Below are 18,824 nucleotides of genomic sequence, written 5' to 3' on the forward strand. Positions count from 1 at the left end.
CCTAGACAGTAGTACCTGCATACAGAATATAGATACACACACACAGGGCATAGGATACAATGTATATTAATACGACAGCTAGCAGATGTGAACCATGTGACACGTTTTTGAAGAGGAAGGAAAACATTGTACCTTCTGCATTAAGCAACTTCCTTTCCTTGTAAAGATCTGTGAGGAAGAGGCTGTTCACTAAGGTCGATTTCCCTAGACCGGATTCACCTGAAAGACCCAAGAATTAGATAAAGATATGCGACATGTAGAAGTTATTTTGCCCAATGCAGGTTCTTGTACAAACCGGTGATAAATAGACAACTGTTAACAATAAGCTTTGTATCTGTGGCCTTAAAGGGCTTCTCCGGGCTAGGTGTATTTTTAGTGCATGGACGGGGAGGGGGTGGATATAGAGGCTGCCGGTCACTTACCTTTCTGGTTCCAGCACTGGGTCCTGGATCGCGCCGCCCCGTTCTCCCGTTACGCTGCCGGTTCCTGGTCTGAGCTGCGGCTTGAAATGTGATGTCTCAAGGCAGCTCAGCCATTCAGCGGCCGAGGCAGGACGGGGCGCTGGAATCGGAGAGGTAAGCGGCGTCTATATGCAACCTCTCCCCGTCCATACAATAGAAATACACGTAGCCCAGAGTACTTCATACGAACCCGAACCTCGGCAGATTCGCTCATCTCTATTCTTTACCCATTTTAAAATATATAATGGCAATAAAGTCTACAACACTACAACAAAAAATGGACGACTACTGTGCTGCTACAGTAACAGACAAATATGAACATAGTTCAAAGGGAAAAAGCTAAATATTTACATTTAAAAGGGGTTATCTAGCGCTACAAAACATGGCCACTTTCCCCCCTCTCTTGTCTCCAGTTCAGGTGCAGTTTGCAATTAAGCTCCATTTACTTCAATGGAACTGAGTTTCAAACCCCACCCAATCAGGAGACAAGAGAGGGGGAAAAGTGGCCATGTTTTTGTAGCGCTGGATAACCCCTTTAACAGTATGAAATCATAACCGTGACTCTTGTCTAAAAACGCCCATCACAACCTACTAATCATAGCAACAATTGTCATATAAAGGGTCTTTACGGACACCCTCCCTGTACAGTACTGTAGGACGGATCATCTCACCTGCCACCATAAGAGTGAAGTCAAACCCCTTCTTCACCGATTTCCGATGGACTTGATTGGGTAATGTTGCAAACCCAACATATTGCTTTTCTTGGTCCTGTGGAAGGAAACAATCAGTATGATTACAACCAGGACGGGACCAGGTCTGTTTAACCAACTACAAACTGAAATAATACATACATACATACATATAAGATATATATATATATATATATATATATATATATATATAATGTGTGTTATTATGATATATCACGCACCAGGTCGAGCTGCATCTACCCCATTAATGTGATGTTGCCGGAGAAAAATGTATCTTGAGACATTAGAGAGAGATGGACAGATTTCAGTAGTGTTCTCAGACTGGTGGTCCCCGGCCAAACTAATGGCCCTATTCCACGGAATGATTATCGTTCGTTTTCGGACGATATCGACCGCTACGGACGATAATCGTTCCGTGGAATAGAGTGCAACGATCAGCCGACATCGTTCATGTCGGCTGATCGTTGCAGTCGCTTGTTTTTCAACATGTTGAAAAAAAAGCGACTGATATAGCAGCGATCTGCTGCCGTCGCTCCGTTGAATAGGAGCATCGGCAGCAGATGCTGCTATATCCTATGGGCTGCCCGGACGATCTAGCGATCCCCCGGGCAGCCCCCCCGCAGCTCCCCGCCGCCCCCTCCCGCACTCACCCGCTCCCTGCAGCCGCGTCGAATAGCGGCGGCAGCGAGCGAGGAGCAAACGAGCGCTGACAGCGCTCGTTTGCTCCTCCAACGACCCGTGGAATACGGGCTTAAGGGTGGGCTACACTTATCCAGGTCACTGTCCCATTACACCGCCATCATGACTAATGAAAATTAATGCGGTCACATGGCAGCACATACATTACCACAACCCTAGGGTGGACTTCTGGTTGCAGAAATTTACAAAACACAATGCGACTGTATGTGCTCTTACCAACGCATCATGGCGATATTGGGCCATAACACGTTGCACAGCCAAAGTTGACATGCAGACCTACTCTAATCTAAGGATGGGGAACCTTCGGCCCTCCAGTCATTGTAAAACTACAATTCCCATCATGCTTTAGCTTTGGCTGTCCAGGCATGATGGGAATTGTTATTTTGCAACAACTGGAGGGCCGAAGGTTCCCCTTGCCCTAATCCAAGGCCATTATATCAATTTGCTATTCTTGCATAGCACAGGTTACGGGCCTAAAGAATCCTGCTTTGTAAACCCTATATAAGGGGACAATAACATCCTGTTACATATACGTTAACCCTTAAATAGTCATCACGGAAATATACTCTCATTTGATCGATCCCCTACCACGGTATATAACAGCTCATAAGTAGTGTTGAGCGAACCTGTCAAACTGTTCAGGCTCAGCAGCGCTCTCCAAACCTTCATTGATTATCTGTGGCCACAGAAGTTGGATGCCATCCTAGGAAGTCCTGGAAAATATGGATATAGCCATGGGCCATAGGCTGTATTCATGTTTTCCTGGCATCCATCTTCTACAGGGAATCAAACGCCAAGTCTTAGGGTTCAGAGAACGTTGCCGAACCCGAACAATTTGACAGGTCCGCTCAATACTACTCATAAGCACATACCGTCTAATATAATACCGTCTTATACACCAGATAGCGGTAGATTAGAGATGAGCAAACCGGGTTCGGGTTCGAGTCGATCCGAACCCGAACGATCGGTATTTGATTAGCTGGGGCTGCTGAACTTGGATAAAGCTCTAAGGTTTTCTGGAAAACATGGATACAGCCAATGACTATATCCATGATTTCCACATAGCCTTAGGGCTTTATCCAACTTCAGCAGCCACCGCTAATCAAATGCCGAAAATTCGGGTTCGGATCGACTCGAGCATGCTCCAGGTTCGCTCATCTCTAGGGTAGATTTATCAAACCTTGTGTAAAGTGCAGTTGCCCGGAGTGACCAATCAGATTCCAGCTCTCATTCCTTAGAGACCTTTTTAAAAATGAATGCTCAATTCTGATTGGTTGCTATGGGCAACTGCTCCACTATTCCTTTACACAAGACTGATAAATCTCATCCCTATATAGATTTATCAAAACGGGTGTAAAGTAGAACTGGCTCAGTTGCCCCTAGCAACCGATCAGATTCCACCTTTCAAATGGAATCTGATAGGTTGCTAGGGGCAACTGAGCCAAGTCTACTTTTAGGGCCCTACTCCACCGGACGATTATCGTTTGCATAATCGTTAACGATTAACAATCTCAAACGACCGCTATTGTGAAAGACCTGAAAACGCTATTGTGAAAGACCTGAAAACGTTCACTCATTTCCATGGTACGATAATCGTTACTTATGATCGTATTTGCGATCGTTCTTTCTTCGCTATTGCGTTCATATCTACTGCGAACGACCGAACTACCTCTTATTCAATGTGAACGATTTGCGAACGTTTTGCGAACGAGCAACAATAAAAACAGGTCTTATAAAGCGATCAACGATTTCTCGTTCGGTCGTTAATCGTTAACTGCATTTCAACCAAACGATTATCGTTTAGATTCGAACGATTTAACGATAATCTGAACGATAATCGTCCGGTGGAATAGGGCCCTCACACCAGTTTGATAAATCTCCCCCATTGTCTACTTAGATTTTTGCTTTTTCCTGTCAGCTGTTCAAACATCCTGTTCTTCTCTCTATAGACGGACGGCACCGGCCTATGTCAACTATATGACTATGTGACTCCTGGACTCATCTGACTCCATTCATTCTAGTTGAGGTCTCTCCATCTACCAGCTGCTCTACCCCTTCACATTCTCTGTACGCCTCTCTCATTTCGGTTACTTTATAGTCCCCTGTGTCACATTGTCACCCGCACACTTCTTCCTGTGTCCCTCGCTCTATCCAGTTACTTATTAGCAGAGTTCCACAGTCCGGCTAGAGCCCTATGCAAAGGAGATCAATAGTGCAGACACACGGGAACGTCTGAACATTATTAGTCTGAATTAATAATAGCACAAATAATAAAGATACACTTAAAGATCTGAGCTCCCATCCACCGGCACCCCCTGCTAGTTCTAGCCCTTCGGTTACCTTCAGCTTCATGGGGTACGTTCTCTGTGTCAGCGTTCTGGGAGACAGCAATCTCTCGGCCAGAAGTTCCTGAATTATGATGGCATCCATACCCACCAGCAACAGCCGCTAGCACAAAGTTACCTCGCAAAGTATACACACACCCATCCATCCCCTCCCACCGCTGACCACAACCATCTGTATGTGTGTATGTGTGTGTGTAAGCTCCAGCATGTGGGACTGCCCTCCCCAGACTCCGCTCTGGAATTTCCTGTAACTTCTCATTGGAAAGATTAGCAGTTGGGAAGGCGGATAATGGGAGAGACAGAGGAAGAGGAAGGAGGCCATTAACCCCGCACAACCTGGCTCAGCACTGCAGGAGTTAACTCCTATTGCATCAAGCAGGCCAAGGCTATCATAGGGTAATACTGTGTATACACAGCCTCCCCAGGATGATACATCTAGAAGGGACTATTTTTTTCCAGAATATTTTAGACACTGTATTTTTGGGTTCAATAAATATTTTCTATCACAACAAAGAATCTTCTGTGCTATTCAAGGTCCCAAACCAGTAGGATATAGGACGTACTATGAACAACATATTTGGACAAAGTCTCTCATTGTTAAAGGTGTACTCCAGTGTTTGTTTGTTTTTTCTTTCAAATCAACTGGTATCAGAAAGTTATATTGATTTGTAATTTACTTCTATTTAAAAATCTCAACTCTTCCACTACTTATCAGCTGCTGTATATGCTGCAGGAAGAGGTGTATTCTTTCCAGTCTGACACAATGCTCTCTGCTGCCACCTCTTTCCGGGTCAAGAACTGTCCAGAGCAGTAGCAAATCCCCATAGAAAACCTCTCCTGCTCTGGACAGTTCCTGACATGGATAGAAATGGCAACAGAGAGCACTGTGTCAAACTGGAAAAGAATACACCACTTCCTGCAGGACATACGGCAGCTGATAAGTACTGGAAGACTGGAGATTTTTTTTTTTTTTAATTGAAGTAAATTACAAATCTCTGACACCAGTTGATTTGAAAGAAAACTTTTTTTTTTCCGTTAGAGTACTCCTTTAAACTAGGTGACGTCACAGTCTCATATGTTTCAAGGGTCCTGGAGTCCTGGGCGTTTTCCATATCTGTCCTAATAGCTGAAAGCAATGATAGATCACTTCTGCATTATAGATTTCTCCTGACAGAGTGTGAAGACGGGTATGGAGATAGTTATATGCAGACAATTGCATAGTGTGGTTTATTACAGATTATTAGCCTCAGATGGATGGATCACTAGTAGAGATGAGCGCAACTGAGCATGCTAAAGTCTGATTGTGCGACATTTGATTACCGGTGGCTGAAGAAGTTGGATGCAGCCCTAGGGAGTCCAGGAAAACATAGATACGGCCAAAGTCTGGGAAAACATGGATACAGCCATAGGCCCTAGGCTGTATCTATGTTTTTCAGACTCCCTAGAACTGCATCCAACTTCTTCAGCCACCAATAATCAAATGCCGAACGATTGGACTGGAGCATGGCGGAGTTGCGCTCATTTCTTGTCACAAGGTGTGGGGGGGAAATATTGAGCTGGTCTGCAGGGGATCACATGTAATAAGGAAACAGGTTATTATAGAGCTGATTTGGGACCCAAAGACAAAGAATGAAAGTAATTGTAGTACACATTACCACAACAAATTGCTGCCATACTAATGAAATGCAATTATTCTCTATGGCTCAGTATGGCCAATTGTGATGGCTGCCAGCTGTAAACTGTTCGAGATTCGAGCATGACTGCAAGAGGACCATAGACTACAACGAATGTCCCAGAAAAGTAACCGTTGGCTTTTAGTAATCTGATAATAAGGATGTCAATCGGTCATGTGGCTAAGACCGAAGCTCTATTCCCACCTGCAGCTTTGCTCCAGTCTTTGATGCATATTTGAACCAAAATGGAGTATGGTGAATGGGTATATGGCCTATAGATGCATGTGAAACAGCATTGTATAGCAATTTAGAGTAAAACTCACTTTTTGGAGAACTTCTAGCTTAATGTGTTAAATCCCCAGTCATATTCTAAGCCGAAGTCCCATGAAAATATAAAAAAACACACCCTGGCAGGGGGGTGCAGGAACATAATAAAAATGTATACTTACCCATCCCTGTGCCTCCTGCAGCATTACGTACCCAGATAGTGGATTGCCCAATCAGTGACTGGGGCGGGATACTGCTGCAGTCACTGATTGGCTGAGCTGGCAAGCCCTCAGCGGGGCCACAACGTACCAGTATGCCATCTAAAAATTACATCTAGTGGTTGTCCAAGAGCAGTAAGAGAGTTGCTACAGGGGAACAGGGACAGGTAAGTATTCTTTCTTTATTATGTTCCCGCACCCCGCCCACGATTTTTTTTATTTTTGTGGGAGTTCGCCTTTAATGTAACCAATCATTGACTTGAAGAGAAGCTACCTCTATAAGGTGGTATCAGAGAACTACTTTCCATACCCTTCTTCCCAGAATTCTTTAAGATGCTTATAAGATGCTGCAATAACTCAACTAATTCAATTTATTTATTGCTTAATATAAAAGCATGGGAAAGAGCTAAAAAAAATACCAGTTCACACTCATAATTCAGCCGCTTTTTCCCCATAGAGGATAGTGACTTTTAAACATAAACAATGATTTCTGGGTAAGGAGTTCAGGGGTCACAGAACCCAGACAATCTGTAAGTCATGAGAAATGTTTGAGTTTCACATTCATGAGTACCAGAGCGGACTGACCATTCAGGCACTGCCCAAGGGCTTAGAGCATTAGGGGGCCCTCAACCACTTAAGGGGGCTGTTTGCATACAGATATGTAAAGCTAATATGGGGACAAGGTAAAATAGTATGTATACAGCTCCATGTAGTAGGAGCTGCAGGTGGAATGTTAAGAAATATTATATTGAATATTATAATAAATTTTTAAATGGAATTTTTTGTGCATTTTCTAAGTTTAGCGTCTCTTAAAGGGCTAGCTGGACTTTTAACACTAATCCGCTAACATTATGTTTCAACTAGTTAAAGAACTAATATCGGTAAAGTATTGGAAGATGAGGTGAACCTCTACTCTAGTGCCTAGCCGAGAGAGGCGGCTGTCTGGATGGTATGGTGACACTTAACAGAATAGATGAGTAATACTAGGTAACATACCAGATAACAATGTAACTGGTAACATAACATACATTATCAATTTTATAAATTATGCTGTATCATATCAACTAACTATGCTTTAAATCAGGGATAGGGAATCTTCGGCCCTCCAGCTGTTGCAAAACTACAATTCCCATTATGCCTGGACAGCCGAAGCAAAGCTTTGGCTGTCCAGGCATGATGGGAATTGTAGTTTTGCAACAGCTGGAGGGCCGAAGGTTCCCCATCCCTGCTTTAAATATTTACATACTATTTGTGTTTTGTGCTGATTTTCTTTTTTTTTTTTTCTCTCCTACTTTTAAACTGCAGTACACTGTTTATACTATAGAGGGCAGCACTGTTACATGGCAGGGACAGCATTCCAAATAGCTAAATATCTGTCTACACTGAAAACGCCACTATATAGGATAGAAAGACACATGCTCATAGATAGACAAACAGTTGGACAGACTTACACATTGGGGGACATTTATTATATGGTGCAGTGGGCCGGATGTCAATTAATCCATTTGTTTTGCACATGCTGTATTTCCTGTGTATAAGACAACTTTTTAACCCAGGAAAATCCTCTCAAAAGTCAGAGTCGTCTTATAAGCCGGGTGTCGTCTTATAGAGCAGGTGTTGAAAAACTTCTGAACTAGACTGGAGAATCTGTGGTCGCCGCATACGATGGGAGGAGCTCAAAACGTCCGCATCCCCGCCGTATGTGGCGACCGTATGATGGGCGGAGCAAGCTGTAGGCGTATGGGTTATGGAAAAAAGAGATACAGTAGAGTGGCGCTGTGCCCAGAAAACCACACCCCTTTCACCCATCTGGCCGCCCTTGTATCCTACCGTTATTACTGTACCTCCTTCTCTGCCTCTCAGATCTTGCTGCGGTCTGATAATTTTTATCAATTTTTATTTGGTGTGCCTTGGAAGAGGGGTAAACTGGAGTTAAACTGGAAAAGTTGGGGGTCTTTTTGTACTCCCGGTCGTCTTATTTTCTGTACATTGACTGCAGGTCTTGTTCCTATTTACAAGCAACACTGTTTCCTGGAGTGCTGATCGTCTGATCTTACAAAACAGTTCATAGACCTTAAGATTATATTCGGAGGCTCTAATGCTGGCGTACACTAAGGACATGCAATAAAACTTTTCATCTTTTGATAAGAATTTTTTTATTGTTTATTTGGTTCCTAAATGCTAAGTTAAGCAAGTAAATCGCGTAAAAAATGGGGGAGAAGGGAGGGGTGTGTGATTGGAGGTGCAGGCGGCGGATGGCACCAGTGGGCAGTGCCTGCTTCAGCTGCTGTCACTGTCCGGGGGAGGGGGGTGTATGGGCGGAGCCACTGTCTCTCTGGGGGAGAAACATTGCCTGGGTTGACATTGCCACCTGCTAGTACCATGGAGCCAGACCACATGTTTTGCTGATGGGGGCCCGGGCCCCCCTGTCCTATGGGGCCCCATAGCAGTCACGTGGTCTGTCTCCATGGTAATTACGGTAATTATGGTGGTCTCCTCTGCCAGGAACACAAGATCTGACATAACAAGTCAAATCCTTACCGTCCGATCCTTACCTTCCAGCACTGACTGTTCACCTATTGCCTTATATTTTCTACCTTTGACAGGTGCTATTGTCTTCAGGCAAGCAATGGTCTTACCTTCATATGACATTGCTTTTAACGCTATGACTGGTAATTGCATGTACAAAACCTTTTTTCGATATCAAAGTTGTCCGTAACCTTTACAGCTCTGTATCCCGAGGGAAGGTTGTAAACTAGAATCACAAGGTCTATTACCTTTCCACTCTCTGGTCCATAACACTATGGTAATAACTTGACTTCCAGGACACCTCATACTATATTACCTAGAATTTCGGAAACAGCTCATTTATTTCTTCTTGACCCATTTTACTCTCGACAGGCAAGTACGCTCTACAGGCAGGTACGCTCTACGATACTTGTATATAGCAAGAAAAAACACTCACAGCATAAAAGACAAAGTCATTATACAGTTACATCCAGAATAACAATGAATTAGGTAACAATATAGAAAGAACATTAGTTGGGGGAAGGGGGACGCATCACCACTGGAAGGTAGGCGAGATAACTTACAGGAAAGATCAGGAAATAGGGTGCACGAAAGTGTTGCTAAAAGTGAGAACTACAGAGGATAGTTGTGAAGATCATGCTAGAAGGAGGGAAATGGTTGTAAGCCGAAGCCACTCACAGCCCGGCATTACAACCTAGGGTATAAAAGGAAAACTGTGCAGGGAAGGAAGAGGTGCAGGTCTGGCCGAGTCAACATGATGACCCAGAGACAAGGAGCAGGTGGACATAGTGGTCTTCTTACCGTGGCAAGGGTCTGAGGGCGGCCCTCATGGGAGCCCAATGTCAAACCACTTCCGAAGCCATCAAACCCTGCTGTCTGCAAGAGATTAAACAACATGACTTTCATAGACTGTATGAGGAGAAACAATGAGGGGGGGGGGGGGGGGGGTGTAACATCCACCTCCGCTTACTGCTCACACTATGTATGTAGCAGCAAAGACATAGTCTGTGGTTTGTGTAACAGACACTTCATCTATGACTAATAGATAAATCAGGGAACCAACTAGGGTCCAAAGCATGTTGGCCCACATATGCATACGAGTATGAAGGTACTGTGTCATTGTGCATCATATATAAATATTCCAGAGCAATCATTTTCCCCAGTGCTGTGCCAAGAATACAGCCTTAGGCTATGTTCACACAACTATTGCTATCGGCAACAACGGCTGTACTTTGTGCGAAAACATACGTTGCCTTGCCTTCTATGGGATCCCGGCCGGAGCGTATACCCATAGCATATGCTCCGGCCGGGATCCCTAGTGACACCGTAAACAACTGAAATGTCAAACTACCCTGTCAGTGCACACAGTGGAGCGAGCGCTCGCTCCATAGTGTGCTGTGGGGAGTTCTGATGCGGGCGCGCACGGATGCGCCCGCATCAGAACTCTGCGGGCCAAAAGATCATCTGGCCAGTACTGCGGTAGCGGCCAGGATGATCTTTTCATAGACCGGCCAGGTCACGGAACGGCCAGTCTCTTAAGATGTCTGCACATAGCCTTAGGCAGGGTTCACACTTCAAGACACCGGCCATTCTGTGACCCGACTGCAGTACCGGCCGGATCATTTCTATTGAACTGAGATGCGGGCGCATCCGTGGGCGCCTACATCCCAATTCACCATAGCACACAATAGAGAGTGTGGCCGGAGCCGCACTCTCCATTGTGTGAAGTGACAGGTCTGTGCGGCTGCTATTCAATAAATAGTCGACATGTCAGTTTGGGTCATGCTCGCAGGCATAAATCATGACCCAAATCTACACCTGCTGAAAGCAGGTGTAGATTTCGTACGCCAGGCGCAGGTTCGGGCGCCTGGACGGACGGATTTACTAAGACGCATGCGCCTCTTAGTGAATCCTGCCGGGGAAAGGGGGCGGGGCCTTATATAAGACCGGCGTACTTGTACACCGGTCTTCATAAATCCCCCCCTATGTGTATACACTCCGGCCGGGATTCCCTCTGACTTCAGCCTTAGCCTATGTTCCCTCGCAGTAATTTTTGCTCAGTATTTTTCAACCAAAACCAGGAGCAGATGGAAAACACAGAAAGGTTATGTTCACACACTGTTGAAATTGAGCGGATGGCCGTCATTTAAGGGCAAATAATTGTCTTTCAAAAGAAAAACAACCATTACGACCATTATTTGACCAAACAACCATTATTTGACATAAATGACGGCCATCTACAAAATTTTAACAGTGTGTGAACATAGCCTATGTGTGTTTTCAATCCACTCCTGGTTTTGGTTGCAAAATACTGAGCAAAAACACTGTCTGGGAACATAGCCTTATAGAGTATGGATTCTCCTTGAGGAGAGTGCCAAAAAGCTATTTAGACTTCAAGGACATATCGGCTGGAATTATGGGATATAAAATATGCAAAGTAGTCCTCTGTCCAGCAATGAAGAAATTGCCCTATGGTGCCACCTAGTGGAACGTGGCTTCTGGTTTAAGTCGTTGACTCATTCCCATAAAGAGAAATTTTCTGCAGGTTAAAAGCATCTTATCTGCTGATATGTCCCTATAGGTCATGTGCTGAGGATGAAGGTAAGTCACTCTGGCATCAGACAGCGAGCTCATTCACTCTTTGATAGATATGCTTTGCATATTTTTTTCCCAGAATACATTATATCACTTCAGTTTCTGTCCCCTATGGGGATCCCGCTTCTCTCTGTTGCACACTAAGTATCTTAAAACAGCTACATATAGAGGAAACCCATCCAGACAAGGGGAAATATTCAAACATGGTTGGATTTTAAAGGGGTTGTCCAGCGAAAATCTTTTTCTTTCAAATCAACCGATATCAGAAAGTTATATAGATTTGTAATTTACTTTTATTAAAAAATCACAAGTTTTCCCATACTTATTAGCTGCTGTATGTCCTGCAGGAAATGTTGTTTTATTTTCAGTCAGACACACTGCTCTCTGCTGACCTCTCTGGCCGAGACAGGAACTCTATCTCAGTTTTCTATAAATCCTCATAGAAAATCTCTCCTGCTCCTGGCCAGAGATGTTAGCAGAGAGCACTGTGTCAGACTAAAAAATAAAACAACATTTCCTGCAGGACATACAGCAGCTAATAAGTATGGGAAGACTTGAGATTTTTTAATAGAAGTAAATTACAAATCTATATAACTTTCTGAGACCACTTGATTTGAAGGAAAAATATTTTCGCTAGACAACCCCTTTAACTGCCTCACACTCCATTACTGCAGGGCAGCGGTGATAGTGACGGATACATATGCTGCACTAAACTTATTTGTAGTAGAATAAAATATTCACAATGTGTTTATCCACCCTATGACCCATAATCATAGTAACCCGACTTGTTAGATATTACGAAGAATTGTGAAGACATTGTTACTTGGATAAACGACGGCCACCCTACCCTCCAGCATATGGACACACCTAAGGACAAGCTTGGTGGCATCTCGTGAAGCTTGTTGTATAGGAGTAGCTCTGGCAGGGAATCAGAAGTAGATTCTAGAACAGGAGTAGGGAACCTTGGCTCTCTGACTGTTGCAAAACTACAACTCCCATCATGCCTGGTCAGCCAAAGCTTTAGCTTTGGCTGTCCAGGCATGATGGGAGTTGTAGTTTTGCAACAGCTGGAGAGCCAAGGTTCCCTACTCCTGTTCTAAATACTAATATACTGGCGAATGGCTGACATTGTAACACTGGAGCATTCTAGGGCCGGGACTGTGGGTGACAGGCACTGTGTATGACAGCAGCAGCTGCAGTGACAGGCACAAAGCCGCCTTACAGTACAGCCAGGTGCTCGGCGTGTCCCCACTCCTGATGTATGGAAGCCATTCATGCAGCCGGCTCGGGCGACACATTAGTTGGGGGAGAAGAAGACATTTGATGAAACATCTTGACTTTCATCAGCTAGTACCGGGGACCTAGTCCAAAAAGTCCCCCATAGCAGTTTTATAGTAACATGTTTATAACCGTCATTTATATTTGAATGGTTGACGATGGTTACAGAAAAAAAAAAATTCTGGGCCTGCTTCCAACTTATCGTATCAAAATCTGGTGCCAGAAAGTTCCAGATATTTGTTATTTACTTCTATTAAAAAATATCAAGTCGTCCGGTACTTATCAGCTGCTGTATGTCCTGCAGGAAGTGGTGTATTCTTTCCAGTCTGGAGAGCAGTAGAGGTTTTCTATGGGGATTTGTTACTGCTCTGGACAGTTCCTGACATGGACAGAGGTGGCAGCAGAGAGCAGTGTCAGACTGGAGAGAATACACCACTTCCTGCAGGATATACAGCAGCTGATAAGTACTGGAAGTACTTTTTTTTAATATAAGTAAATTACAACTCTCTAGTATTTTTTTGACACCAGCTGATTTGGAAGATTTGGAGTACCCCTTTAAAATAAATTGAAAATACGAGACAAACATATCTAGTGGCAACTCATCAAAGGAGATGTCTGGGCTCATATGATGCAAATGTAAGATTGGATTTTTCAGTGGTTGCCTATCAAAGGACCAGCAGCTACAAGTAGGAATAAAATTATCATTTATATTTTCAGTGTTTAAAGAGACTCTTTCAGTAGGTTTATACCGTCCTATCTTAGGGTAACAAAAACTAGTGACAGAGAAGCTGAACAGTATAATGTATCACTTATATTGTGTACAGCTAATTTGGGGATATCCTCCTGATTAACATGGACAATAACATGCTCCATTATGTGCATGTGCTCAATAGTCCTCAATATTCATGAGCACCAGCTCCCTCTGCCCACCAGCTGCTGATTCGCAGTTATTTATCAATACGTATGCTATGTATAGGAAGATAGCCATCAATCAGCAAGGCAGAGGGAGTGGCGCGGTACAAAACCCATTCTCCTGCATATCAGGAGAACACTTAAACAGACCAATGTAAGTGATGCACCATTCTGTTTAGTATTTCTGTCACTAGTTTTTACTGCCTTCATTGAAAACATCATAAACCCAGTGACAGATTCTGTTTAAAGTGGTTCGTTATATACAGACAAGCAACATTAATATCTAAAATAATATTAGTGGGACTCATTTAAATGTTATGCAAAGTCAGCTTTCATTTTAGACGCATTTTAACAATAAAATCTCATTCATTCTAGTGATCTGTGGGGATCTCAGCACCCGGACCCCCACCTATAGAAACTTCTGACATGCCTCTATGAATGCTTTCTATTTTTCTACTTCTTCAAAGCAAATGATAGTGCGGCAGTGCACATAACCTCTATGGAGATTCCTCTGATAGCAATAACACAGCATTCCCCAAGTGGCGGCAACAGGAATGCAGAACCTGCAGAGCTGAATGTTTACTTCCCCTTGGCAGCGTGCCGTATAAGACGACTGCACAGACCCACCTTATTTCCAAAGGAACAATGACTTCCCAAATTAATAATGTTGTACACAAGTGGCTGGCTTCAAAGCGCAATGGCGGTAGTAATGTGGTCACGCTAAATAGTGGGTGTGAGCTTATACCATAGGAAGAAACTCAGCTGAAAGAGAAGCTTGTTGGATGTGGTGACTGCACTATCCATGGGATCTAGAGAGGAAGTCTGGGTAATTCAGGCAAATCACTAGGGGCTAGGTCAGTAAGAATCTATACAGAAAGAACAGGAAAAAGGGACTGCTTCCCTTATAATCTATTTACGATAGATAGATAGATAGATAGATAGATAGATTTTTTATTTTTTTTTGTCAATTCTGCGCCGATTTCATGCTGAAAATCTCTCAGAGGAAAATCAAAGCCCCACTGATTTCTGTCAACGGAAGAATAAACATGTCCATTCATCTGGCGGAGAGCTGATCCGCCGCGGAATGTTTCCTGCGGATATTTCGCTGTGTGAACTGCAGAGCGGAATTTCCATTGAACTCAATGGAAATTGGCTATGCAGCAATTTTATGAGCGGAATTTTTACTTTGGATTCAGCGCCAAAATTCTGTCGCTTTTACTACGTGTGAACTGGCCCTTACTGGAACCACTCTTCTCTCTGACACATAGACGGGGTTTCTTGAGCTGGTAACATTTGGAAGAGAATTGCCATGGTGAGAAACCCTTTTACAGCTTTTGCTGTAAAGACATGGTGGGAGTTGTAGTTTTGCAACAGCTGGAAAGCCAAGGTTCCCTACCCCTGCCTTAGAGAAAGTAGCACTGGGTTCAAACTACATTTATGCAATCCGTTTATTTTCATCTATTTTTGCAAAAAACAAATGGAAAAATTGATTTGTTTAAATCCGTTTATCTTCATCCATTTTTGCAAAAAACAAATGGAAAAATTGATGTATTTGTTTGAATCCGTTTTTTCATTGAGTTCCATGATAAAAAAAAACGGACCAATTGCATCTGTTTTTTTTAACATACACAAAAATGTAGCTGACCTTATTTTTGTGTACGTAAAAAAACTGATGCGTTTTGATGTGTTTTATATATATATATATTGTGGACATGTCACTGGTTAAGTGCTCGAGGGGATGTACATCTCACCCAGGTTGATACATAGTGTGAGATGGTGAGTCCAGGAGGCATCTGTGCTCAGCAGTGTTATGCTGCTGAGCTATTATTTATTATTGCCGGGCCTGGACTTACATGGAATGGCAGGTAGGTTTTTGGTAGTGGGACTTGCCATTCCCTCCCCCCCGATCCAGGTCAGGTTTTGGGGTCAGGTGTTTCTGACCCTAATCAGCCTGACAAGGTAAAAGCCCTGCAGAGGATCCAGTGTTTGCTCTCAGCCAGGAGTGATCAGCCTGCATGCTGGTTCTCCTGGGAGCAAGGAATACTGCCGCCGCTGGGGCCACTTCATACCCTGCGATACCGCCTATTGAAGCATCAGATAGGTAACCTGCCTGTTAGTAAGCGCCCAGACGGGCAAGACCTTTTTGTTTTGTTCTTAAAAGCACGGTGCTGCTGTATTTATGTTTTCTGGACTGTTTATGCTGCAAATAAACGCCAAGCTGTTATTTTACAAAGCCAAGTCTGCTGTGAACTGTGTCCACACACTATCCCCCGGGAAGATCCCTACAATTGGTGCTGCGGAGCGGGCAAATCGGTTGCTAGGGGCAACGGTGTGCATCAACTTGGCAACAGCTGCTTATGTCCTGGGTGAAGACTGCTGCTTCACTCCAAAAACAGTCAAGCAACATGGAGGAGATGATGAAGCAATTCATGCAAGCTCAGATGGCCGCTAACCTGCACCATGAACAGGCATTGGCCGCACACCAGCAGGCTAATAGACAGCACCAACAGGCTCAGGCAGACGCTAACCTGCGCCATGAACAGGCGATGGCTCAACAACAGAAACTGATTGAGCACCTGATAGCAAAGCAAGAGGCGCCTGCAGGTGCTAATCCACAGCCAGTGGCAGTAGCTGCTCCAGAGACTTTGTCTGTGAGAAGAGCTGTGCAGCGAGCGTTGCAAAAGATGACTGCTGATGACGATATTGAGGCCTACTTAACTGTCTTTGAGCGTGTGGCTGAGCGAGAGAAGTTACCCTCCACTGAGTGGGCAGAAGTCATTGCTCCCTATTTAACAGGCGAACCTCAAAAGGCCTATTATGACCTCAGTGAGCAAGAGGTCAAGGACTATCCTCGGCTAAGAGCAGAGATACTCGCCCGACTAGGAGTTACTGCTGCTGCCCGTGCCCGGAGGGTCCGTAACTGGAGCTACAGTCTGGACAAATCAGCAAGGTCCCAGATGTATGACCTGATCCATTTGGCAAGAAAGTGGTTGGAACCAGACACTTCTACTCCTGCCCAGATCCTAGATAGGGTCGTGATGGATCGCTACCTACGAGCACTCCCTGCTGATCTGCAACGCTGGGTGGGACAAGGTGACCCTAGGAGTGCCGACGAACTTGTCAACCTTGTCGAGAGGTTCCAGGTGACCGAGGACTACCTCCGTGATGTTCCTGCAGCACCTTCACCTCCCCGGAGTGCCAGACCTGTGCCGTCAGCTGGTAAGAGACTTCCATCTATTGGGGGAGTGTGGAGGGATGCTGATAGAGGGAAGAGCGCTCAGGAGGCGTCTCAAGGGCAAAAGACTGGTGGTGGTCCCCGGTGGCTAAGTGGCCCTAAAAAGGACTCCCTGCCAAGGAGACCAGGCCCTATCCAGTGCTGGAGATTCTGCGACCACATCGTGATTACTCCGCTGCCTACCTTGATGATGTGGTCATTTTTAGCCCGGATTGGGAAAGTCACCTCTGTAAGGTCCAGGCGGTGTTAGATGCCATAAGTGATGCAGGGTTAACCATCAATGCAGAGAAGTGTGCACTAGCCTTAGAGGAGGCCAAATACTTGGGCTACATTATTGGAAGGGGGTTAGTGAAACCACAACTAAATAAAAAAGAGGCAATACAGAATTGGCCTCAACCACTCACAAAGAAACAGGTCAGAGCTTTCCTGGGTATTACGGGCTATTACCGAAGGTTTGTACCGAATTTTGCCTCAATTGCAGCCCCGCTAACTGACCTGACAAAGGGTGCGAAGTCCGCAATGGTGACATGGACTCCAGAGGCCGAGAAGGCTTTTCAAAGCCTTAAAGAGAACCAATCACCAAAAAATCACTGTCCCTATTATCAAAGGTAATCTCTCCCTATGTCTATCTATGAAGATACAGACTGCCTTTGCAGTCTGTATCTTATCCCTTTACCCAATTCTCTTGTTTGATGCACGAAGGCCGGGCGCCGCCATCTTGATTACGTCACTTTGCGTTTCACCGCTGGAACGCAAGTGACGTATTAAAGATGGCGGCGCCCGGCCTTCGTGCACCGAACAAGAGAATCAGGTAAAGTATAAGATACAGACTGCAAAGGCAGTCTGTATCTTCATTTTGTGTATTTATGAAGATACAGACTGCCTTTGCAGTCTGTATCTTATACTTTACCTGATCCTCTTGATCCCTGCAGCAAGGCCGGCGCCGCCATCTTGAATACGTCGCTTGCGTTCCACCGCTGGAACGCAAGTGACGTATTCAAGATGGCGGCGCCCGGCCTTCCAGCACTGAACAAGAGGATCAGGTAAAGTATAAGATACAGACTGCAAAGGCAGTCTGTATCTTCATAAATAGAGTGCTTTTGCAGTATGTTTCTTATACTTTACCTAATCCTCTTGTTTGGTGCAGCAAGTCCGGCGCCGCCATCTTGATTACAGTACTTGCGTTCTAGCGGTGGAACGCAAGTGACGTAATCAAGATGGCGGCGCCCAGCCCTGCTGCCTCTATGCATGACGGGAGCTTCCTGTCTCGAGCCGGCTCTTTTGAAAAGAGGCGGCGCGAGGCAGGAAAGTAAAACGTCTGTAATTAGAAAACGCGGCAATAAAAATTATTGATTTATATTTACAAATATTCTTAAAGTTACAATATACATCCAATAAGGAGAAAATTTTTTTTTGATTTTCGGCCGTGATTGGTTCTCTTTAAGTCTGCCTTGTGCCAACAGCCTGTGCTAGTTACCCCTGACTTTAGGCGAGAGTTTCTAGTACAGACAGACGCCTCTAATACAGGGTTAGGTGCCGTCCTCTCACAGGTCGTGAATGGCGAGGAGCACCCGGTGATGTACTTAAGTAGGAAGCTATCCCCGGCCGAGAAAAACTACGCCATTGTGGAGCGAGAATGTCTGGCAGTGAAGTGGGCCCTAGAATCCCTGGGGTACTACTTACTAGGCAGGAAATTCAGGTTAGTGACAGACCAAGCCCCCCTAACATGGATGAAATTAAACAAGGAGAAAAAATGCGAGGGTGACAAGATGGTTTCTGTCCCTCCAAAATTTTTATTTCATGGTGGAACACAAGCCAGGAAAATTACAGGCAAATGCTGACGCCTTATCAAGGGTACACTGTCTGTGGGGACAATACGCTCAGCCCTCCGGTCTGAAAAAG

At 44.6% G+C, this 18,824-nt stretch overlaps 1 protein-coding gene across 6 annotated transcripts in view; it reads right to left on the reverse strand.

The window, feature by feature from the left end:
• Window positions 1-18,824, reverse strand: part of SEPTIN5 (septin 5) — a 60,287-nt gene that overhangs the window by 22,518 nt on the left and 18,945 nt on the right. For 3 of the 6 annotated variants that reach the window (XM_069961090.1, XM_069961089.1, XM_069961092.1), the window contains 3 exons: window positions 9,704-9,778; window positions 1,133-1,229; window positions 133-219 (listed from right to left, as the gene is read on the reverse strand). In XM_069961090.1, the coding sequence (XP_069817191.1) occupies window positions 133-219; window positions 1,133-1,229; window positions 9,704-9,778 (259 nt within the window). Of the gene's footprint in view, window positions 1-132; window positions 220-1,132; window positions 1,230-3,050; window positions 3,097-4,210; window positions 4,433-9,703; window positions 9,779-18,824 lie in introns of those variants that run through there. The other 3 variants (XM_069961091.1, XM_069961093.1, XM_069961094.1) reach the window with 3 other exon arrangements.

This window comes from Dendropsophus ebraccatus, chromosome 3 (genome assembly GCF_027789765.1).
Source record: "Dendropsophus ebraccatus isolate aDenEbr1 chromosome 3, aDenEbr1.pat, whole genome shotgun sequence".
Lineage (NCBI taxonomy): Eukaryota > Metazoa > Chordata > Amphibia > Anura > Hylidae > Dendropsophus > Dendropsophus ebraccatus.